The 25,603-nt window shown below is 26.7% G+C and overlaps 1 protein-coding gene across 3 annotated transcripts in view; it reads right to left on the bottom strand.

Moving 5' to 3' along the window:
* Positions 1-22: 22 nt before the first annotated feature.
* Positions 23-25,603, bottom strand: part of LOC100209618 (uncharacterized) — a 66,530-nt gene continuing 40,949 nt past the window's right edge. For 2 of the 3 annotated variants that reach the window (XM_065812921.1, XM_065812922.1), the window contains one exon: positions 23-697. Coding sequence is in view for 1 of the 3 variants with exons in the window: in XM_065812920.1 (XP_065668992.1) it covers positions 605-697 (93 nt within the window). In the remaining 2 variants the exon portion in view is untranslated. The remainder of the gene's footprint in view (positions 698-25,603) is intronic. The other variant, XM_065812920.1, reaches the window with a different exon arrangement.

Raw genomic sequence — 25,603 nt, 5'->3', positions numbered from 1 at the left:
GGGAGATAATTAAAGACAACGCCCTATAAAAATAAATTATCGAAAATAAAATAAAAATATATCTTTTACATATTAATACTTTCTTTATTGATAAGGAATTCTTCGCATCCATACCAACCGTCACATTGAAACTCTCTATTTATAGCAGATTTACTTAACCTTGAACGCACGTAAAAAATGTGCCGATAAGTTAATTTGCAATCAACTTCAAACAGCTTTAGAAGTTCTGGATACAGTTTACTTGCTGTAGACAGCATAAGTAAATCTCTGGAGTCAGGAAACTCCTTTAAGTTCCGAAGTCTATCTTGATAGTTCGAAAAAAAGTTTAAAAAAACAAATTTTTTTTCTCGTTTACTCGATGTCTCGCTTAAATTACTGATTTGAGAATCAGAACTCTGTCTACTAGTTAATGATAACGAACTTAATCTACGTGATTTTAGGTTTGAGTATGAGTTCAGTGTATTTGTATCGAAGGTTGGAGATCTTTTCAAAGATGGAAAGTTTTTTTGTTTTGAGTAAATGTTAGGAATGCGTAATGACGAAAATTTGCGTCCATTTCGTCTGTTGTTAAGTGTTCCTTGTTCTCTTACAAAAAAGTTAGTTTCTAATAGAGTGCTGCGTTTCGTCCATGGCACGTAAATTTCCATTGAGGTAAAGAAATTACTTTCATTATGATTATCAGCTTGAGTTTCATTATCTAAAATTAAAAACATTTGTTAAATGTATAAATACTAAAAGACAGTATTTCTCTCAAGTCCAAATTTCATTCCCTCTAATAAACATAACATGTATATTAGAACTTTGTTAAAAAATTACAACTTTCTTTTTTAAGGAACTATTTATAATGGATAAAAGCTGGCAAGTTTAAAGTCTTTTTTTTGGACTAAAAACATTAGGAAAATGATTGAATCTCACAAAAAAAGTGTTATAAACTGTTTTGTAACTCAATCTAAATCAGTTAATCAGACTAAAAAAGTTTATATCATTTTAGATTTATGTATGGATTAAAAATGTATAGTTTTTAAATTTCCAGTATTTAAAATGATTCTCAGTAAAACTAGTTTATAAAAATAGTAACTTAAGAAAGTAAATAGTTAAAAAATTTTTGAATCAAAGTATCAATAACCACGTAAAAGAAAGTTTAATTAATTACTAATATTTATTTAAATAAATGTTTCCCTTAATAAAGATGTATTCTTCATTATAACAATTTTTCAGCATGTAATGTTGATTATGATTTTGTGGTATTTTTTGGATGCTTTTCCCACTGTGCAACATGGGCAAACATATTATTTTTACATTAAACAACTAGGTGAATTGCTTTAATTTGTGAACCAATAGTTTATTGTTTGTATCAAGATACTTAAATCTTGACTAAAACCAGACAAAAACAGAAAATACTCGTACACATCCTTTAAATTCTTTTATTTAAGTTTTTATTCTTTAAGTTTGTGTAGTACCTTGTTACATTTTACTAAGAGGCTCGTTATGTTAGGCGTATCAAGTTAGATATATTTTTTATTAATCTCATTCTTCTGGGACTTTTATTTCTACCTCTAACTAGAATCTTAGACAATTTTTGCCTAAGTTTCTTGTCTTTTTCTTTTTACAATATAAACTAGCATGGATCCCAACACAAGTTAAGAGATCCATAACCATGTTAGCGAACTTTTAAGTAACTATGAGAATAGAGTAAATCAAGTTAAACAACCTTATAATTTGTTTGTATAGGTCCAGAAGCATTTTCTGAAGACTGTAGAAGTAAAAGACTGTAAAGTTAATAGCACACTAGGTTCAAGATCTTAACATTTTAAGTTCATATGGAAGACACAGTTATGTAAAAGGTTCTTCTTTAATTTACTTCTAAGCAAAGCACTACGTTGGCTAATAAAAGTAGATAAAAAACAATAAAAATCGCAAAAGTTTTATTAAGTGCAAATAAAACTTTCTCGAACTTTTTTAATTAAATTAATAAAAGTGCGTAAACCTTAATTAAACTTCTTTTAGATAGGGTTTAAATTGATAAAAGTACGTAAAACTTAATTAAACTTCTTTTAAGGTATAAAAACATAAAATGCAGATTAATATATTTATTATGTAAATACATTTAGCTTAATTCAAGCTGTCATAAGACGAAAAATAAAGCTGCAAGATAGTACGTAACTGCATTTGCATGGTTTTAAACCTATAGGAAATTAATATACTTATTTTCAACATTATGCAATAAAATAATCATAAAATTCTGGATATCACAAACTGTTAACTACTTTCAAATAAAGATGTTGTCAATAATGAGTTAACTTTTAATGCTACTGTCCTTCAAAGCATAAGCAACCGAATAATGATTTTTATTTTAACTTCAATTTCTAAATACAGCATTTTTTCTTTAAAAAAACATTTATTTAATGGCAAACTATTTACCTTTAGGATCATGAAAATCTTTTCGGCATAGAGTTGACAAGTTTATTAATTTTTTCTTGTTTAATATTATTTTTAGATAAAGTTCAACTTGATGCCATAAATTTTTAAATCAGAAGAAGATCAGGTGAATGAGCTGGCCACTTCATTAATTTGTTTTATTTTAATGTGTTTAGACGTGTTTTTTGGATCGTTGAAATGTTAATGGAAGAGGCATATTTTTATCAGTATAATGATCCATCTTTTTTTCAAGAATAACACAATTAACAAATCACAAAAACAACTTCACTTAAATCAGAAAAACAATACTAAATCATTTAACCTTTTTTAACCACGTTTTTCATGCCTTACCGTTCATCTTGGAAGTATTTAGGACTCAAACATTTACCGTTAGGTCTTTCAAATTTTACTTTAATTCATCACTCCACAATACTCTTTTTTAAACATCAATAAAACTCAAAAGTTTTGTAAGTTTTAATCGCCTGCAGACTACATTTTAAGACACTAAAAATTTTAGCGTTTAAATTATATTATTAGCACTGTCAATAAGATTCTTTTTGACATGACAAATAATTTCGTTCTCAATAAGCTAAATAAAACTTGTATCCTGACATTATTTAGGACCAATACCCTAAAAATTTGGGTGCAAGAGAGAATCTTTTAGTATTATAAAGTTCTCTTTTTAAACCAGCGCACAGTTGGGCAGAATAGCTTTAAAACTGGACAAAATTAATTTTTGTTTTGTTTTGGCTTTTTAACTTAAATAATTATTTTAAGGGCACTTGTTAGACTTAGGAAAAGTTACTCCATAGTTTTTTAAACGTTTATTTACAATTGTCAGACGTTTTTAATGTATTTTCGAGTAACTTCGAGTAAAGTTTTTTAAAAAGCTGGTGATAATATAAAAAAAGTGATAATATAAAAAAGGAAAAAATCAAAAGCTTGCATGAATAAATAATATTAAAACGTATTCTAATCGATTCACTAAAATAAATTACAGTAATTCGAATTTAATGTAAAAAGTCACTAAAAAAAAGTTATTCGAAAACTCGATTATTCGTTTAAATTTGCTCAAAACAAATCTTACAAAAAAAAACGTCATTAGTTCATGACCTGGTTTTGTTACCTGGTTTCTACTGATGTAGTTGACACATTTCCACTAATACACACAAAAGGTGCAAATAAATGCAAATAAAGAGAAAGTTTTACAATCTGTAATCAACAGCAATTTCATGAAAAAAATTCGAAACTGTATCTAAGTGAGGTCATAAACAAAAAGCGCATTGATTAAAAAATTAAACAAAAATAAAATATTTTAAATGCATTTTTTTAAAGACCTATTAATGTATACTTTAGGCGCTTTAAAATTATTTTTTCATAACCAAAAGATATGGCAAAAGTTTGCCAATATCTTCAATTCTTTCAATTCACTTCAATTTTAGGTTTAAACCTAAAATTGAAGAATCCCTGAGAAAAAATTTTGAAATCGATAAAGTCAACAAAAACTCAATTTAGTCAAAATATGGGAATAAGTTTTTTATCAGAAGCAAGTTGTAATACAAATTATAAAGTGATTTTTATTCCCTTTTTATTTCTAATATCATATTATTTAAATATTATTGAACAAAGCAATATGAAGGCAGGGCCTCTCAAAAAACGGGACAATTTTTACCCAAGCCTAAATAGTTTCTATCTTCTAAATAGTCATCTAATCTAATTTAAAAGTTTAGGGAACCTCCTTTAATTTTTGCTAAATATCAAAAAGTCTATACAGCCACATTTATAATGTGATTGTAGAGACTTGTTATAGATGGGATTTAGATTTTGGAGCTTCACAGTTTAAGTTTGTCCCTGGGCCCCGAGTCAGCTCAGAACGGCCCTGTATGAAAGTATCCATGAAAATCACACGCATAGATTAGACGAAAGAAAAAAAAATTAACAAAACACATAACCAAAAGTTCAATTATGTATAAATATTTGTATTATACTATAAATTATGGTATAATGAATTACTTCGTATGATATAATGAATTATTTCGAAGAAAAAATTCGAAGAGAGTAAACAAAAAAAAACTATATAACAGTTATAATAGAACATGCTATTGTTATTAAATGAAGAAACAAAAAATAAAGATTGAAAAAATTAATCGAATGATAAACTGATCGGATTGACTTTTAGTCGATTAGTAGGAAATAAATAGTTGATTAAATCCACTACTTGATTTTTAAACGTCGACTAATTTCAATTAGTCAACTTTTAGTCGATTTAATCGAGTCAACAACAACACTAATTTAAATATAGAACACCGTGCGGTAGAAATTTCTTAGGGTAACTTGAGTCAAAGCAAGACACTTTCAGGAAGAACGTTCATAACTTGAGAAGAATCACGTTTCAAAACATGAAATTTTGCAGGTCACTAGCACATTATGTGTCTAATTATCTCTTAAATATTTGTGGTGATGCATTGGTACATAATTAAATTCAAAATGGTGACAACTATCCTGTCTCATTTTCCCCAAAACCTGGGGCAAAGTGAGACAGATTTCATTTGAAGAAAAAACAGTAAAACAAATAAAAATATAATTTTCAATAAAATTAAAGCAGACTTTTGATAAATTCGATTTGATTAAATATAAGAATGCAAATAAAAACACAAAGGTATCATTTTATAATGTATTTTTTCCTTTTAAATCAAAAAACATGATAGGAATTAAAAAAATAATATCAATAAAAAAAAGTGCATATGCAAATTTTCATTTTAGTCAAAAAAAATTTGAATAAAATCTATTCACATAAAAAGCAAACACCGTTTAATGTGCAGTCTTCGTGTACCCAAACAGTACATACACAACAAGCTACCCAGTCAATTTGGGTACCATTACACCATTTCCCTTGAAAAACTGGACAAAACCATTCCTCTTGATTGTTTACATCTTTTTCAATCATTTCTTTAAGTTTCTTTCCTTTTTGTTTTTTTTTATATATTATTTTGTTTAATTTATTGTCATTGTTCTTTTCAAGTAAATTTTTTTTATTGTTTTTTTTTTTCCTATTGTTTATTTGCCATTGTTCTTTTCAAGTAAAATTTTTTTCCTTTATGGAGAACTAGTAAAATCTGAGATTTTTCAGCTAATTTTCTTTTTGGAGGATAAGGTTTTGGAATAGAAGTATCCCTTCAAAAGAACTTGATGAAGTAACAGTGGTCTCTGAAAAGCTTTCAATTGACTTTAATTTATCATGACTCATTAACTCTAATGTAGTCAACTCTGGCTGCTGTAAAATTTCACTTTTTTTTTTGTTATCGCGTTCAAAGTGAATTTCATAAGGTATGGATAACCTGATTTTATTATTATTATTATTACTAAAAGATGTCCTTGGATATTCATTTTCTAACAAATGCCGATTAAATGAGACAATTCCAGTTTCTCTAAAACTTGAAGTAGCATTTTCCATATTAGCAGCTCTTAAGTATGCTTCATTAAAAATTTCTCCAAGATTTTCTGTTTGTATTCGTCTTCCTGAATGGCTTCGCATCTATCTTATACATGCTTGATTAAAAAAGGTTTTCAAAGGCCACAGTCCAATGGTTGAAGTTTATGAGTTATATGTGGTGGTAGCAATAGCAAAAATAATCCATTATCACAAGCATAGTCTATAAGTTTTAAGCTTTTGGTATGAGAACGATGATCGTCAAATATAAGTAAAACTTTGTTGATCAAGGTGCATCGTACATGTTTAACAAAATGTTGTATAAATATTAAAGAAATAAATCAGTATTAACGCAGCCATTTTCTGAGCATCTTTGAATAGTTCCAACTGGAGCATTATCTGTGAGTAATAATTTCTTTTTTTTTGCGCTTAAATGTCATCATGGGTGATACATAATGACCAACAGAATTACATGCACATAAAATTGTTGTTTTGAAAAGCCTCGCACAAAGTTTTCTCCTATTAATTACTATCTTTGTTAAAAGGATTTGAAATGAAATTTTTTTGCAGAACTCAAATACTATCAATCTAATATCCATCATTGAGAGACCATAAAATGAACTATCCATATCTTTAATATACTTATTTAGATCTTGTTCTTGGTTATCAGAAAGGCCTTTTCTAAATCCTCCAAGTAAATTAGTATGTAGTCTACTTTCAAATGAAGCCTTTTTAACACGCCAATGAAGTGAATCTTTTGGCACATTAAAGTTTTAACAAGCTTTTCTTAAAGAAAATCTGCTTCAACTTTACTGGTGTAATAGCATTTTTCATGTCATCTTTGTTCCAGTTAGGTTGATTAGTTTTTCTCTTGTAGTTTCTCATTTAAAAATTTTTGTTCACTAAATGACAGTTATTTTCTTTTAAAGTTTCTAATAAAATTATGTTTTACTTTTACATAAAATTCTTTCATAAAAAGATGATAGCAAATAACATACATAAACGTATAGGATAGCAAGTTTATAAACTTGCTATCCTAAACGTTTACTTTGACGATCTTTTTCAGTAATTAGCGTTGTCGCACTTTCCCCGTAAATGTAAAGTTATATATTTCTTAAATATCTTTGAAACAAAATAATCTGAAATAAAAAGAAGAATGGTAGCTGAAAGATAACAAATAAATGATTACAAACTCATTATTATACTTGTTCTGTGGTAAAAAAATGGCAGCGTACGTGGATTTTTTCCACAAAAGAAAAAAAAATTAATTTTGATTTTTCAATCAAATTGACGCAACTCGTAAGCTTTAAACCCACTTTTCTATGTCATATTATATGAAAAAACTGATGGAAACTACTTTAAAACATTAAAAAAAACATGAAATTTTTAATATAATAAAACAAAACTACTGAATCATTTCAAAAAAATTCTGTACAAAGCTAGAAAACCTAAATGTCTCACTTTGCCCCAGTTTCCCTATATTTCAATATGAAAAGAGGCGCTTTGAAAAAATTTTTGAAAATGCGTAAGATTGTTTTGCATTTTCAAAAATCATAAATTTTTGATTGTCAAGTTGTGATTTCTAATCTTACAACTTGAGGGAGATTTTTGAAATGCGTCCAAGTGTAGCAAATAAATCTACATTGTTTTAGATTCATATACTTATGTGAATTGCAATGAAATGTTTAATTTACATGCATTATGATGGATTAAAAGGAATGTTTTATTTTCATAAAAATTTTTTTTATGTAAAACATAAATAAAAGTTTGGAATTTGAGGTTAAAATAAACATAGGAGTATTTTTAATTTCTTATTGAGAAACCATTTTTTAAGTAGAAACCATTTTATTTAAAAAATATATAAAACAACAAAAAATGAAAACAAGAAAAAAAAAAAGATCAAAATATTGTAAAAAACTAACTATTAATTACAGCTTAAGCTTTTCCAAATTTAACAGAATCTGGTCTGGACAACAGAATATACACTGATAAATTTAACAGAATCTACACTGATAAAAGGGAAGAGTTGCCGAAATTGGTATTTTTAAAAATTTGTTCCTTAAATGTTATTAATCATTAATACATACAGACAACCCAACTATACTTTTACTATAATTTGATTTGCACTTATACCATAAAATTAATTGATCTGATATTGGAAAAAAAGTTTTTTTGAGGCATTATTTTGTTTCAATCAAAGTAAAATATTATTTTTTAGTTTTATGATTGTATTTGTTTTTGAATAGTAGAAAAAAATTAAAAAGTGTTTATTTTTAAATAGCGTCGAATTATTTCTTCAATCCTTTGATTTTACCATTGATTAAGTAACAAAAACTTTATTGTTCCAATCAAGGAAACTTTGGCCTCTTGTTATATCACTGAAATATTATGCTTGCAGTAACATTCATATATTGATAAACTTATGTTATTACTTCCATTTTATATCCTATCGCAACGCGAAAGACCGTGTAACCTAAAGGAGTATATTTTTTATTTGATGCAATTAAATAGTGTGACCACCAAACTAGATCACCTGCAATAATTTTGTAGGATATTTTTCATTAGTAATCTCTGCCTCAATTTTGATTTAAATAAACGTTGTTAATGTTTTAAATTCATTTGTGTTTTATTCTATACCTTCGTTCCTCTAGTTGAGATAAAAAATTCAGTCGGCACAAATTAACTTTTGGGCTGTATATTGCTGTTTTTTGAATATCTGGTTAAAAATTTAAGGAATAATATTTGTATTTTTGTCTCGTTCGAGATGGAAAAAAGCATATTTTGTTTTTGTTAAATTTCATTTTTTTTTACTTTTGTTAATTTTGTTAATTTTATTAATTTTGTTATTTTGTTAATTTTGTTATTTTGTTAATTTTATTAATTTTGTTAATTTTGTTATTTTGTTAATTTTGTTATTTTGTTAATTTTGTTAATTTTGTTAACTTTACTAATTTTGTTATTTTGTTAATTTTATTAATTTTGTTATTTTGTTAATTTTATTAATTATTTTATTTTTATTAAACCTTTTATTAAATTTTATTAAATTTTTTTATCAAACTTTTTTGCTCTAAACCATTCAGCAAGGCTTAGCTGTTCTAAATTTATCAATTAACCTGCATTTTGTCAACAAAACTGCTGTTAAATAAGTAAATACAGAACAAAAAAAGTGTCTAACACATTTTTTACATCTTCGCTTCCAACAAGGCTGCAAGCATCCACTATAAGAGTTGGAAGTTACTGGAAGAGAAAAGATGAAGTTAGTAAAGCAAGATAACGATTGACAGACGACTTAATAGATTGCAAAATATATGAATCAGGAAAGCAAGATGAAGGAAGAGAATTTCAAAGAACTGTTTGAGGAAAAAGATGTTCGAGGAAAGTAACTAGACATATAAGATTTTTTGGAGCACTTTGGTACAGTCACAGAAAAAGGATGAGACTTAATTCTATGACGATGAGATAACATGAGAATGAACTTTAGTAGATGGCACAAGAGACGCTAGCTCTTTAGAGCAGTACCCATTATAGTCTTTGTAAAAAAGAGAAAGAGAAGCAACGTTAAGACGATGTCATAATGGTTGGAAGTTGGCTGCAAGAGCAGGTTCAACTATGTCTACAATGCATTTTTGCACCTTGTCTAAAAGAGAAAGGGCATCATTAGAAGATCCGCCCCAGATATGGCAGCAGTATTCCATACAAGAACGGATTAGAAATTTATAGAGAAAAAGAATAGAACCCGAAGTAAGAACGTATCGAGCTCGGTAAAGAGATGCAACCTTAGCTGATGCTAATTTTGTGATGGATTTGATATACGGTTTCCAAGAAAGATCGGAAGTAAGAGTTAATCTAGAAGATGAAGGGTAGATAACTCATCGAGTACATTACCATTCATAAATATGGGATGATCTAAATTATTGCGATAACAACTGGCTGAAAAAAATAGAGTTTATCTGAATTAAAGTTCACCAGCCGCTGTGAGCCCCATACTGTAGCAGTCCTTTTCAAGCTCAAATGCTCTCTCAAATCAATCAGATAATGTTGGCTTCTTATCATGACAATAATAAATGGTAGTGTCATCAGCGAACAATGCCACCTTAGATGTAGAAAATATCTGGAAGATCGTTAATAATATCTGGAAGATCGTGAAGTTAAAGGATATGATGAAGAGTGCTGTCCATTGAGGACAACTTTTATACTACGATTGGATAGGAAAGACTCAATAATCTTAAAAATGTTACCAGAAACACCGTAAGAAAAAAGCTTATAGAGAAGACCAGCGTGCCAAACTTTGTCAAAAACTTTTGAAATGTCAAGAGCGATAGCCATAACCTCTCCACCTCTATCTAATGCACGATAAAACCCATCGCGTATTACTGTTAGCAAATCAGCTGTAGAACGAGAAGATCGATATCCATATTGATAATCAGAAAGTAAGTTATTAGTTTCAAGATAAGAGATTAAGAGTTTGTTAATTAAAAATTCAAAAACCTTGCTTATGATAGGAAGAAGACTAATCGGATGGTAGTTAGACGAGTCAGATCGCTCTCCAGACTTTTTGAAATTAGGGATAACAGATGCCGCTTTCCAGCATGCCAGAAAACAAGACTCTGATAAGCACTTGCTAAATTGTTTTGAAAGTATAGATGACAGCTCCGGAGAACACTTCCGCAAGACTACAACAGGTATGTTGTCTGGACCGCAAGCTGTGGAAGAGTTTAGGAAATCACTTTTGATACAGAAGCTCAGTGATACGAATATCGAGCTGAATTTTATACTTAAACGATCTTTAAAGATCTTTTTAGTATAAAATTCAGCAACAAATACAAAAAAAAAATTTTTAACGAATTTTTTTGTTAAATAAATTTTAACTAATTTTGTCTTGCCTATCGTGCACCGCACCTATAAAATAAACTTGTTTTGCCAAATTTTGATTTTGATTGAACAAATTCTTTTTGTTTTTTTGAAAAAACAATAAAAAATTTAATTATTTCCCTTTATATTGTTTACAGTTTTGCTTATGTAGAAGATTCTATATATATATACCTAGTAGTACCAATTGAAGTGCGAAATTTTAATTCAGTAAAAAAATTTAAGAGAACATGTTTTTAATGCAAGAACAAATGTAATATATACATATTATATGCATGTTATGTTTTAGTTAAAATGCTAAAGTACACATTAATAAAGAGAGTCCTCGAAATAACCCCCTTTTGCCCGTATGCACGCCTCCAGTCATGGACGCCATTCCTCGATTGATTTACGCACGGTATCCATGGATAAAGCATCCCATTCTCTGAGAAGTGATCGCTTGAGGGCATCAACGGAAGTGTGAGGTTTGCAGCACACCTTCGCCTCCAATTTAGACCAGATTGCATAATCCAATGGATTAAGATCTGTTGATGCTGACGGCCAGGCATCCGTAGAGATAAAATCGGGCACATTGGCTGTCAACCACCTCTGTGTTGTCTTCGCTTTGTGCGAAGGGGCACTGTCTTGTTGAAATGACCATTGTTCCCCATTGAACAACGAGTCATTTAAAGGTTTTACCACCTGCTCTAAAATGTCCTCCTGATAATTTTTTGCTTTTGTTTTTACTCCCAACTCACAAAAATGCAATGGGGTTTCGCACTTCAATTGGTACTACAGGGTATATATATATATATATATATATATATATATATATATATATATATATATATATATATATATATATATATATATATATATATATATATATATATATATATATATATATATTCAACTTTATTGTAACTTCTACTTTACAAGGTATTTGTAAATTTGTTTGTTTAATTTTTGAAGGTTTCGATGATAAGATCTTGATGATCTTCTTTCGGAAACCTAGTTTACACTGTTATCACGTGAAACAAAAAAACAAAAAACCGTATTTTTCCAGTTTTCGTTGTAAAATATAATAATTGACCGTGTCAAAAGTATTATTGAGATCAATAAAAACACTTAAAACATTTAAATTTATTTTTTCAAATGATTTAAGTTTATTATTAACCAGATGAACAACTGCCAGATCAGTTGAGTGACCTTATTTAAATCAAAGTTGTTATAATAAAGGATGTTGTTTATATCTTGAAATTGATAAAATCTTCTATAGATAGTATGTTCTAATATAAAGCATGGTGACATGGAGATAGTTCTGTAATTTGAGACACAGAAAAATCTTTTATCTTAACTAATCGTAATTAACATCTCATAAAAAACCGATTTTGTTATTTAAAGCATTTTTTTTTCAAACTGCGTCACAGTTTTTGAAAACTGAAATAAATATTGATCCTTATAAACTCTCAGGCTTAAAATTCAATGAAAAATGCTCAATATCCGATAAAATGTTTTAAAATCCAAATTAACTTTCATACCAAAAACCGATAACTCCATTAAGTCTATTAAATCTCTGACGCATTTTACACAACAATAACAGGATAACACACAGTTTCATTTCAGTTTTAAAAGTTAATTTTTGATATTTCTACTAAGTAACCAGAGGCGGATTTATACCCCGTCAAGTGCTGCAAGTGACGGGGTAAAAAATATATATATAAATATTGGTATTATGACGTCTAACACCCGCCTAATACTAATTGCCGATCTTTATAGTTTTGTTATATTATGTTAGAAAATACAATTATGAAAAATCACACAGTAAAAACTATGCTTTGCAGAGGTTGCAAAAATGGTTTTATAAAAATAGCTAATGTAAACTATACTTTGTAGGATATGAGAAAATTATTTAATAAAACTTGCTGATGTAAACTATACTTTGCAGGATGAGAAAATTGAGTTAGGTAATGGTTACGCTATTAAAAGTTGGATAAGGTAAGGAAAATTGGATAAAGTAAGGTTGGAAAATTGGATAAGGTAAGGTTTACGCTATTAAAAGTAGCAATCTGATTCGTTTAAAAATAAAACTTTTTTAAAAATTGTAGTGTAAACTATATTTTGCAGCATTTGCAGCAGTTTTTTGATCGGTTGCAATTATACTTCTATCAACAAAGTACTTCCTTTAAATCATCAAATGGAGTTTTTGAGTTCTAATGTCTTAGCATGGCTTATAACTTAATTGAAGATGTTCTAAAAATATAAAAAACCAACGATCTTGTTTGAAGAGTTTGTAAATTGATGATCTTGTAAATATGTCTTATGAAACTTTATTAGATAAATTTATTAACAACAATAACAAAATGATTACTAATGAAGATCTTTTAAGTCGTTTTGTTAATGGCACAATAAGAAGAAAAATATGCGCAAAAGTTTGTATCCCATCTTACTTAAAAAACAATAAAAAGAATTGTATTGTTTTGAGGTTGTATTGCACTTTACTTTTTCTTCAAAAATAATAATCTTATTATATTTAAATACAATAAGTTAATCTGTGTTAATTGAGCAAGCAACTCGAGTCTTGATATAAAAAACTACAGGGATTAAGGATTTGATGAAGCCAGTTCTGTCTCTGGGTATATAAATGGTATATAAATAATTGGTTCTGTCTCTGGGTATATAAATGGTCTTTCTGATCAGGTTCTAATTATAAACACAAAAGCTTTGTATACACATTGGCATAGCCATCGACTAAACTTATCTGTTTGTGAATCGTTTAATGTCCAATTAGTCCTAAAAGTTTTTTCTAATTATTCAGAATTAATTATTCAGAAAATAGATGAAGTTTTTAGAAGCTTGTATTTTAGAGCTTGAACCTCCAACGCAAAGAAAAATTAAAGTATGTTTGTAGAACTAGATGGATTGAGCGTATAGACGGTTTAAATACTATTCCTAAACATTATTCATCAATTTTCTATGCTTTATGTATCATGGCTTTCCCTGAGAGTTCTGTTAACAAAGACACGCAAAGTAAATCTTTTACTTTTTAAAATTCCACTTGCATTTTTCAATTTATCTTTACTTTTTGTCACAACACATGCCTTTGATTTTACGTTATTTATCACAACATGTATCTTTGATTTTATTTTACCTGTTACTTGGTTACTGCAATCAAAAATAATTGATGTCTTAGACAGTTTGCACCTTATTACAGTTCTTAAAAATAAATTTGTTACCATCAGAAATGATATATAAAATTTTTAAAATAGCTTCTACGAAGCATGTTTGCTTTCAAGTAAAGCTGACATTTTGGCTTCAAAACCAAGTCCCTATTTTATTCAAAAAAATTGTTTTAATGTTCCATCAGAGTCTGTTTCACAATAATTCAAAAGAGCTGTTACTATCCTTTTTATAGATAATGTATTAATATCTATATCTACAATATTTAAGCCAGAAACTGCATATAAATGGTAAGCTGCATATAAGGGGTAAGCAAATATTTCATTTATTATGATTTCTTTTCTTAAAAGACCCAAAACCCAATTGTGTTAGAGGCAGCAGTTTAAAATGTTCTGTAATTTTTTTTTATAGATGATTTCCTTAAATCATCCATAAAAAAATTATAGATGATTTAAGGAAATCACATTGAATTGGGAACTAGTTCTTTGGGGAAAATATTGAGAAAGTTTCTCTGGGACTATTCCTAACAATACGTCCTTAACTCTTAAATCAATATCATTTCCTGGATTTGAAAATAATAAGATTAAGGATATTTAATGTGAGAGGAGTTTTTCTGCTATGCGTCTATTAAAAGCCTATACAAGAACAACAATGTCAGAAGATCGACTTAACGGTTTTGCATTAATGTATATTCATCAGGAAATTGTTCCTTGTATTTATAATGTTATTAACAGATTTTCTATAAAAAATTGACAACTTAATTTCAATGATTAGTGTTTATGCTGCTTATTCTAACACACACCAACTGCTTAATATTAAAAAGTTCCTTTCCATTATCACCGCTCTTCCTATGACAGCTAATAAATAGGCATGGAAACCCCTTGGAATATCAAGACATCAATGGTGTCCTTAATAGGACGTGCTATATTTAATCCCACACTTTTGCTTGGGATTAGCTATATGATTTGTGGTCATAGTTCAGGCAAACACTGACCTTCTCTTTGTGACATTAACAATATCTTTCTATCATTTTCTAATTTAGCTAAAAAATAAAAAAAATTAAAATTATCTTAAATAAATTTTCTCCCAATTTAACCTAATAATTTTCATAAGTTTTTGTGCCATTTAAACCAGTTTTTTACTGTAATCGTTTTCAAAAACTGTTACCTTTCTTTTCATTTGATCAAAAATGATATTCTTTCTTGTTGTTAAGGTTTAACTTAGTTTAACTTTTTAAATCATGTAATATAAAAATATATTTTACCTTTTATTTGACTATGTATATAAATCTATTTGTATCTGTGTCTTTCTCTTTTCTGTTCTTAATTTTTCTTTTTTGGTTGTCCTTGTCTGAAATGAACTATGTTCCTAGACATGCTGATGAGCCCTGATATTGGGCAAAACAATCATTTGTTGGTTTATATGTTTATTATTGTCATGTGTTATACCAAAATGGTAGAAAAGAATCCACAGCTTTATACTCTTTTAATAAAAAACACTTTTTGTTAATCAAGTTTTTAAGTAAAACTAAGATACGAGCTTCTCACTGCAATAGAAAGAAAATCCCTTTAAATCCTCCAGCACAAAAGACAGAAAGATTTAAAGGGTTACATAGGGGGGAGGTTGTTGGTGATTGCCCTTTCCCCCTTCCTCCTTAGATATAAATATGATTACATTTTTTTTTCAAATATTGAGCACATGGTTTAAAAAACGTAAGTAAATTTGAGAGGATGTTTTAAAGTGGCATGAAATTAGGATAAAATTGTGCAGTGCAAATTCTATTATTTGTGCTTGCCTGTTTAAAAAATCATTAAACCTGTATATCGATGGTCTGGATTGACCAAATTGAAAAATTGCCCCCTTCCACCATTACTTTACTTCATGGTCCGAATCCGCCCTTGCTCCAACCCCCTTTCCTTTTTTTATATATTTGCCTTGTAGGCGTAGTAACTTCACTTACATGGCGTAAGGCGCTTTTTTTTTTGACGGTGTAAATTAAAAACCTGCGTCCGCCTCAGGTAACCATGAACAAATTGATTTTATAAAAATTAGTGATTCCTTTGAACTAGAAAATGAGTACGCGACAGTTTCAGAACCTGGAAAAAAGGCAAAAAATAATAGAAATTTTAAAAACCAGGAGAAAAATATGAAAAAATGTGACATTAGTTTATAAAATGGTAAATAACCTGTAATCTCGTGTCAAATTTTGTAAAGCTTTTAGTCTATCAAACGATAGAACTAAAGCATTATATATATGATACCTTTGACTCACATCAAAATAAATTAAATCGTTTGCGTTTGCCGACAAACCTAAATATCGCAAAAATTCATAACACAAGAAAATTCATCGGCAGAAGTTAAATACCTCTTTATAATGTTTTTATTACACAATTCAATTTGATTCTGTTTGAAATAATATTTTCTCTTTTTGAACTAAATATAAATGCTTAATACATATTGAAACAGATAAAAAAAAAAAAAATTGCTAAAATGTAAGCATTTTAATTGCATCAACTGTGGTAATTTATTTTGGATATCGATATTCACAAGAGTTTCAATTCAATTCAAAGTTACGAGGAAGTTTACTTTTATACAGCAGGTGAATAGAAGGAGGAGGAGGAGGAGGAGAAGGAGGAGGAGGTTCTTACGTAAAGTGCTGTTTATAACTTTTTAAATAATTAAAACAATTACTTTAATGATATCCGACTTTCTGCTTTTTGTGGCAGACAAAACAAAAATAAAGCTATGTTCTCAATGAATTACATTTTTGTATGTCAACATAAAATTAATATTAAATGGATTTTTCTAGTGCGTAGACTCTTAAATGCCTTCTCATTGAGCATTTGGAAGAGTAAAAATGATTTTGAAAAAAATTGAAACAATAATTCAACCTAAAGATTACTTTTAAGTTTTCAAAACAATCAATTGTTTTACAAACTTAAAAATATCGATTGCAATCGATCAATTGCGTGAAATACAGATATATTGAAAACTGTATGAATGAAAAAGTTCGGCGTTAAAAATTTAAAAGGCAGAGCAAACATTGATAATTTCTGAAATTAAGCAAATGTTAATTACTTCGAAATAAAAGGATTAAAGAACACATCTTCCTGTTTATTCAGTTATCATTTAAAAAACAGGTCAAAGGTTTTTTACCGTTAAAAATAGTTGAACTTTCTTTCAAAAGTCAAACGTTTAAAAATGTATAATGGTGTGATATCAAAAAAAATGATGACAAATACAGAAATTAATTAAAAGAAATTGTTCAATTTTTATAATATTTTTGATGAAGTGAAAATAAAAATCAATATTAAAATATTTATTGCTCTTATTTTTTGTTCCATAATAAAATAAATCTATACTTTTGGAAAAAGACGTTTCATATAAAATAATATTTTGTACATTTTTAAACAAATAAAATGATAATATAATTTTATTTGTAAAACTTGTATTTATTAAAAATATTATAAATTAAAAATTTGTATAAATTAAAAATATTAAGAAACAAAATATTATTTTGTTTCTTAATATTTTTAAGTGAATAAAAATGTTGACGTTATTTATCATCAAACAGTTGTATAAATATAAAAGTGTTTCCTTTTTTTTTCGGTCAAAGTTACTGAATCCCGTCATTTTGCGTTATGATACAAAATGATAAAATTTACATACGAAAACAAGAAGGCGAAAAACAAATTTGTTCATAGCATAAATATCTGATTAAAGATTAACATTTTTATTTTATATTCTGACTATTTTATATAAAGGAAACTTGACAAATTTATATTTCTAATTTTCAATTAAAAAGGTTTTGTTGTTAGGGATGTTTCCGGATTTTTTTAATAAGGGTTTTCGTAAATTACCTTCGTAAACCAAACTTGGAAATAATTTAAGGTTTCATAAAGTTTCAAAAAAAAAATTATGTAAACGAAAATATTTTCTATATATTAAAAACACTTAAAAAAGAAAGCATAGTTTTCATTTATATTTAAGAGTTTCTTATTTGGTACAATGTTTCAGCTTGCTTAAGTTATTTAAAATTCACTCACATTGTCATCAAATCAATAAGGCGGCTTTACACAGTAGAGTTAATCGTTAATAATTTTCAAGCAATTTTTTGTTTTTAATCTATAATAATTAGGTATAAATAAAGTCGTTGCAGGATTTAAAAATCATTTTGAGAAACAGTTTCACAAGTCTACTAAGATTTCCTTTTTATATATAAATATCTATAAAAAGGATATATTGTCAAACATTTCCTTTTTTATAGATTCGTGGAACTCGTAATGACTCACATGATGAAAGCACTTTTTTAAACAATGCAATAGCCAATTTTTATTGACCATCATCTTGGCTATCAAAATGTTTTTTTGTTTTGTTTTTTTTTCAAAGGAAAAACGTGCTTCTTTCTGTTTTTAAATAATAGTTTGTTTAAAAACTGTAATAATGGCTAGCCTTATACAGCAAAAAATTTTTTAAAGAAAAAACTTCTTATTTTTATCAAATAATAAGCCTAGTCATGCGGTACATTTTTAGAAATCTTATAGTTTTGCTTTTAGGAAACATTTCAAAATATTTCGTCAACTCTAAGTAAAAAAACTTGCGATCAATGTTTGGAAAACTTGGTGACAATTCTTGATCTAAATTCTTAATATTCTACTCTTTACATAATATGACTATGACATAATAACGAAAGAGCATGCCCAGCGGAAAGATTTTATGATATTTCAGATATGACACTTTCAAGCATCATGCAATCTCTAAACTTTAGTATGTTTAAGCAAAAATACCCCATTTTACATCATCTACAAATGCGAAGGCAAAGAGTAAATAAAAATGTTATGTTAAATATAAATTCATAAAAGGGTTTTGAATTTCAAATAATAAACTTTTATTGTTTAAAAATTTTGGGGTTTGCAAAATGCCTGAAATGTGTCATATCTAAAACACCAAAAAAAACATAGCCTTCACAAACTTTACATCAAGAAGTTAAAACATATTAAAAAATTTGTTCAAATATTTTATCTTTATTTAAAAACGTTAATAAAAAAATATTTTCTAAAAATCAATCAAAACGTTTTGAAAAGTAATAGTTTTATTTTGTGAAACATGTTCAGTGAATTTTATTTTGTGAAACATGTTCAGTGAATTTTAAAATGCGTTATTAGCTTATGTATGAAAAAGTGTAAAAGGGTTACAAGTGTTGATCTGTTAGGAGTTTTATATCAGTTAAATATATTACATATATATATATATATATATATATATATATATATATATATATATATATATATATATATATATATATATATATATATATATATATTACGTATATATATATACGTAATATATATATATACGTAATATATATATATATATACGTAATATATATATATGTATATATATATATATATATATTACGCATATATATATTACGTATATATATATATATATATATATATATATATATATATATATATATATATATATATATTACGTATATATATATATATATATATATATATATATATATATATATATATATATATATATATATATACATATATATATATTACGTATATATATATATATATATATATATATATATATATATATATATATATATATATATATATATATATATATATATATATATATATATATATATATAAAATGTAATATATATATTCAACATATATATATTACATTTTACACATATATATATTCAACATATGTATGTTGAAATAAAAAATCTTAATAACTCATTAAAATCGATTTATTAAATTTGTGTAGTATATCAAACGACAGAGAATTTAAAATACTAAATAGTGGTATAAATAACTCCATACTGCCAAAAATGGACTTAGTGCATTTCCCCTGTATACCGACGATATATATAATATATCACAACTTAAGCTGCCTTTTCTTTTTTAATTTCAAATTAAATAAGGATGAACTAAAAAAAGAATGTAAAATTAACAATATAATATCTTTTAATATATTTGTTTAAATTTTTTTTCAAAGTTCTGTTTACAGATTCAAAAAACCTTGTAAAGTGGACAAATTAAAATTATCTCAGTAAAATACAAGCTGTTGTAGTTTAAATATTTTTAAAAGCTGGAAAGAAGCTCCAAAAAAATCTGTGAATCTAATTTTCATTGTACTTTTTCAATATTTACCTGACGTTATGTTATTACCGTATACATCGCCGTTCGCCAATAACTTGTATGGAAATTACATGTCAAAAGCAATAACAAGCAAATGAAAAGTGCAAATTATAGTTGAAGTTAAAATCTTAATTGAATTGGTGAGTAGAAGAACAGTACTAGTCTATTTTTTGTTATTTGCACTTTTTTTTCATAATCTCATTAAACTTATGTAGATCTTTCTATTTACTCCAAAAATAATACTAGTCTATCTTTCATTATTTTTTGCCATAAAGTAGATTTAAACTATCGAAGAACAATACTTAAACATTATCTCGAAATGAAAATATTGGACTAGTACTTTTCTTCTTTTCACCGATTCAATTTTTGTTTGATTTAAAACTTAACATTATGTTGAACATAAATAAGTTAACATAATAAACATTATGTTGAACATAAATAATTTTTAAACCAATTTTTTTCTTAGAAAAATTAATGTAGAACTTACAACCATCAAAATTACGGAACATCAATGAACCAAAACTTAGAACTTGCTTTATACTACGAGTTTGGATTTGAATCAAATTTTAATAGATCAATGGATCTTGGGCTGAACCAACTCTAAATCAAATAGTGTCTAGGGCAGGTTTAGTCTTCATATGATGAAATTGAGTTTTTAGTTTTTATTTAAAATTATCTGTCATGTCGTTAAACAGTTTTTTTAATTGGAAGATAATTTTAACTCAATAGTATAAAAAAGAATCTTTTTATAATGTTAGGTGTTTTGTTCTTGTGTTGTGTTTAACTATGTTGAATGGGTAATTCAAATTAGAATGAAAATATATCAGTTGGTTAGGAAATGTTTAGATTTAGTGCTACGTCCTAGTAATTTTCAGTATTTTAAAGATAAGATTATTTTGGCATTGACAAAGTCCCCTTTATATTATAATACAACAACCATCCTATCATGCAATAAAGTAAAATAATGATAATCAGCTGACTGAAAATTATAAAATTAGATGATAAAAACATAAAACTTTTAATTTAAAAGCAAACTTTACAATCAAAATCAAAACTTTACAATCAAACATTTATTTACCAATGTTTCGATGATGCAAATGAGAAAACTCCATAGTATAAATGAGAAAACTTCCTTAATAAAACATATTTGAAGAAAAAAGTTTTATCAAGTAATCCTAACCCACCGGTGTTTAAAAAACTTCAACGTCTTCATATTTTGTTTTGGTAATGACAGAACTACCCTAAAATACCATAACTAACTTTGTTATTTGTTCTACTTGTAACTTTAACTTTTTAAATGGGTGATAATTTCTGATAAACATGAAACTTAGATTTCCATTTTTTAATTTATTCATTTTAAATCTATATATAAAATCAAGTACTTGACTTCCTTATGTAAATAAAATATCCGTTTTAATCGAAAAAAGATTAAACGCTAATATTCAACAAAAATTTTAAACCTATTTCCTTTAGTTTAGTATTTAACTATTTCAAAATACGTTATTCCCAAAAGATTATTTCCTATAGATTTCAACTTATTTTGTTTACAAATTTGTTTTTCATAAAATTCAAATTGTTTGATATGTTCAAATTTGTATGTTTAATGTAATTCCTGTTATATGAACAAAATCTCTTGCCACTTTAAAACTTAAATGACTAAACGTTATGAGAGAGTCGAAAATCTCTAAACATCAGACAATATTTAATTAACTGTATTTGAGCGAAGCTAGTTAGCAATTTTTACTAAATCAAACAAATATCATAAATAGAGCGTCGGGTTTATATAATTCTTTCACTATTGGAAAGATAATTTAACCTGCTAAAAATTGACTTTTAAAAAAGTATATTTTTTGATTTGTTTGAGAAAATACGGCCAAAAGTTTACCATGCAGCTCAACCTGTCCCAACTTAAGCAATCAACAAATAAATGAATATGCATGAGAGAGAACTTGGATAAATCATTAATAAAGTTATCATTAATAATAAGCGTGTCTGTTGTTTATTATTTTTTTATTTTATAAACTTTAATGACGTAAGTAAAAGAGAAGAATTTAAATCGTAAGAAAGTGACATAAAAGATAAAAAATATTATTTTATATAATTATCTTAAACTATGAAGCATTATTTAATAAGTAATTTAAAATCAGGTTTTAAAGAGAACAATAAAGTTTAGAAGAAAAAAAAAGGCTAATTATAATCGAAAGTTCGATATATTAGTAAAATATCAACACTTAAGTGATGGCAAAATAAAAAGTTTATATTAGTCTAACAGCAAAATAGCAACATTTTTGGAAGTCCAAAATAAAAAATGTGCTCCAGTATTTTACTCGACTACCTTTCTTATTTCCTAACTTTTCGCATGACAATACATCCATAAGATGTATTATCATGTGATGCGTAGTCTTCAAGATATTTTAATTGCCTAATTTGCCCCTATGCTCAATTAGCCCTGCTCTAATAATTGTATTTTAAATACCGTTATAACGTAATTTTGTGATAAATTTATTATTTCAGCGCATATGAAATAACTTTAATCTAATATGAAGATGATGTATTGCTTTTAAAACAAGTTTTTCTTTATAAGTTTTAAATATTAATCTTTTTAATTGCTTCTCTTGTGCTATAAGATATGTAAAAATTAAACATTTTAATATAAAAATATAAAATGTTTATTTGCCATCGTATTTTATTCCTTTTCATTATCTTTGACAAGTAAAAAATATTTGAATTGATGAAATATTTGCAATGCGAACTTAAGAGAAAACAATAGCGTTTTTTGAACCAGTGTAGTTTTTGTATATAATTAAATTTTGTTAAAGTTGTTTGGTAGATGTTTTGAACTTAGCATATCAAGAAAGTTTTATACACTTTATTACATATTTCAAATATGTAGAAAATTCAAAAGATTAAATGTTATTTAATTGAAAATATTTATTATTGAACTTGAAGATATTTTATTAATTTAAAGCATTCCAAAGCAATAAATACCACTTATTACTCTGTTTTTTTTTGTTTATTTATTTTTATTTTACCTCTTTGTTATTTATGATTTATTTTTTATATCATATTATTTGGTTTGAAAAGTAAAATGAACAAAAAAAAACAACATGTTTCAAAAACTTTTATAATATGTTTTCAAGTAAATAAAAACGACTTTTTTAAAAATTCCGTGTTATCAACATCGACAATTCAGTTTATCAAATTCAATTCAATCGATTTATCAAATTCAAATTTTATCGAATTCAAAGTTATCAACATCGACAACATCATAACACAAATTCCGTTTGAATTTATCATAATAAATGATTATAATTAAATTGAAACTTCAAGAACAAATCGAAAAAAAAATTTTCATTTTGAAATTATTGCTTTACACAGCGATTTATTGTAGTTTTTATTTTATCTTTTTATATAATCACAAAATTTTTGTTTTGTGAATAGTAATATAAAAAAAGGGATATAAAAGCAGGGGTAAAGAGAATGAATAGAGGCGACAGGGCATGCGTTAAAGGGAAAGAGAAGCGCAGTTCACCCCGGAGTGTCTTTTAAGGATTGTGCATAATGATTAATATTATTTTTTGATGGCTACTTTTTTTATAAACACTACGCTCAATAAACAACATATAATTAAAGTTTACTAAATTTATCTTTTATAAAATATAAAAAACATTTCATATTACTGCAATGGTTTCATTATATAAAAATAAATCTTATGTAAGATATATCACTGCAAGATATATCACTGAAAAAGGGCTTAAAGTAAATAAATTTCCTTGCCTTATAGTAATTATTTTCTGCAATATTTCATTAAAGTAAAACAGTTTATCGAGGAAGAGTCATTTAGATTTAATAGAGTACAAACAATTTAGAGAGACCTGATGGCACCTGTTACTCAATTAAAAATAAAAATACATCTTTCATTTGAAAGGCAGTCATCAACGATGGAGTTATTGGTGCATGTTTTATTAAACAGTATCATACTTTACCATTGCTTCTTCGATATTTATATCTTTAACAGCAAATTTCACATAGACTTCTAAATAAATCTGTATTTTCTTCAGTTAATTTCAACGGAGCAAGGCAAGCAAAATATTTAATTATCGTGTCATAAAACTAAAAACTAAAAAATAAAGTTTTTTTATTTGGTTTATAAGTACATCAAAAATATGAAGTAGGTTTTATATTCAAAGGTGTAGTTGAATCATCAAACTATGCCTTACATAACATACACATATATACTCCAGCTATACTATTTAAGTGGCATTTGATGGCGACGGTTCCGCAATCATGGCGACAGTTCCGCAGCAAATAAAAAATACATTTAAGTTGGGAATAAATGGAAAAGTAAACATCTAGACTTTTATAACAGTGAAATAATTTTTGCTAGTTTTAGATATACTATATATAATTGTTAGCTGCAAAGTTATCAACATCGACAACATCAAACATTAACGTTAACATTATTTAACGCAAATGGTTTATATACAAGCAATTGAAAAGAAAAAATTAACTAAATTTGTTAATGAACAAAATTTTATTTAATAAAAATAATTTTTAAATTAATTAAACATTTATAAAATAGATATAGTTTGATAAAGGGCAAAGGGCATAACCATGCTTATGTTACATTGTTAAAACCTACTGAAATCAAAACAAAAAATGCTTTAAAGAGTTTAGTAAATAAGTTCTAATTTAAGCGCCCGTAACTTCTTTCTATTAAGGTTTACGTCTATATATGTAAGTATGTATATTTGTACATGTGTACCATGTATGTATGTATTTGTATGTACGTATGTATGTATGTATGCATGTATGTATGTATGTATGTATGTATGTATGTATGTATGTATGTATGTATGTATGTATGTATGTATGTATGTATGTATGTATGTATGTATGTATGTATGTATGTATGTATGTATGTATGTATGTATGTATGTATGTATGTATACGTATATGTATATAGGGAAAAGTCGGGTAACCCCGGACACTTAAGGAAAAAATAGATTGTACAGATGTATTAACAAAAAAGTGTCAAAAGGATTTTTTAAAAGTATTTATTTACATTTACATTTATCTATTGAATTAGAAACAAAAAATAATTATTGTGTGATTTAATAATATACAAAACATAAAAAAAAAAATATTAGAAAAAAGACATGTTTCAAAATTGGAGGGTAGCCCCAGACTCATAGTTTAACCATGGTTTTACTTCTTTTCTACCCGTCTGACACAAATATAATATATAATTAATTAGCAATGAAACGCTCTCAACATATTAAAAAAAAAATCGCCTTTAAAAATTGTCTTTGATATATAAGGAATGGAACTGAAAATGTTATCATTTAGAAATATAAACATTAGCTTTTTTCTAATGCAAATAAATTCTTTTAAAACACTTTTTTCAAATCTTAAGCCTATTTATTGGAATTAAATGAATTACTATTATGGTTTTGTGTATTATATTAAATGTATTATTACTTATATAAAAAAGTTGCTTTCTTTTATCGTGTAAATGGATTAAGTTGTCCGGAACCATCCTTCAAACACGCGTCCGATACCA

The sequence above is a fragment of the Hydra vulgaris genome, chromosome 12, assembly GCF_038396675.1.
Source record: "Hydra vulgaris chromosome 12, alternate assembly HydraT2T_AEP".
Classification (NCBI taxonomy): Eukaryota; Metazoa; Cnidaria; class Hydrozoa; order Anthoathecata; family Hydridae; genus Hydra; species Hydra vulgaris.
Note: the sequence above shows the minus strand (reverse complement) of the source record. Positions and strands in the feature narration are given on the sequence as shown.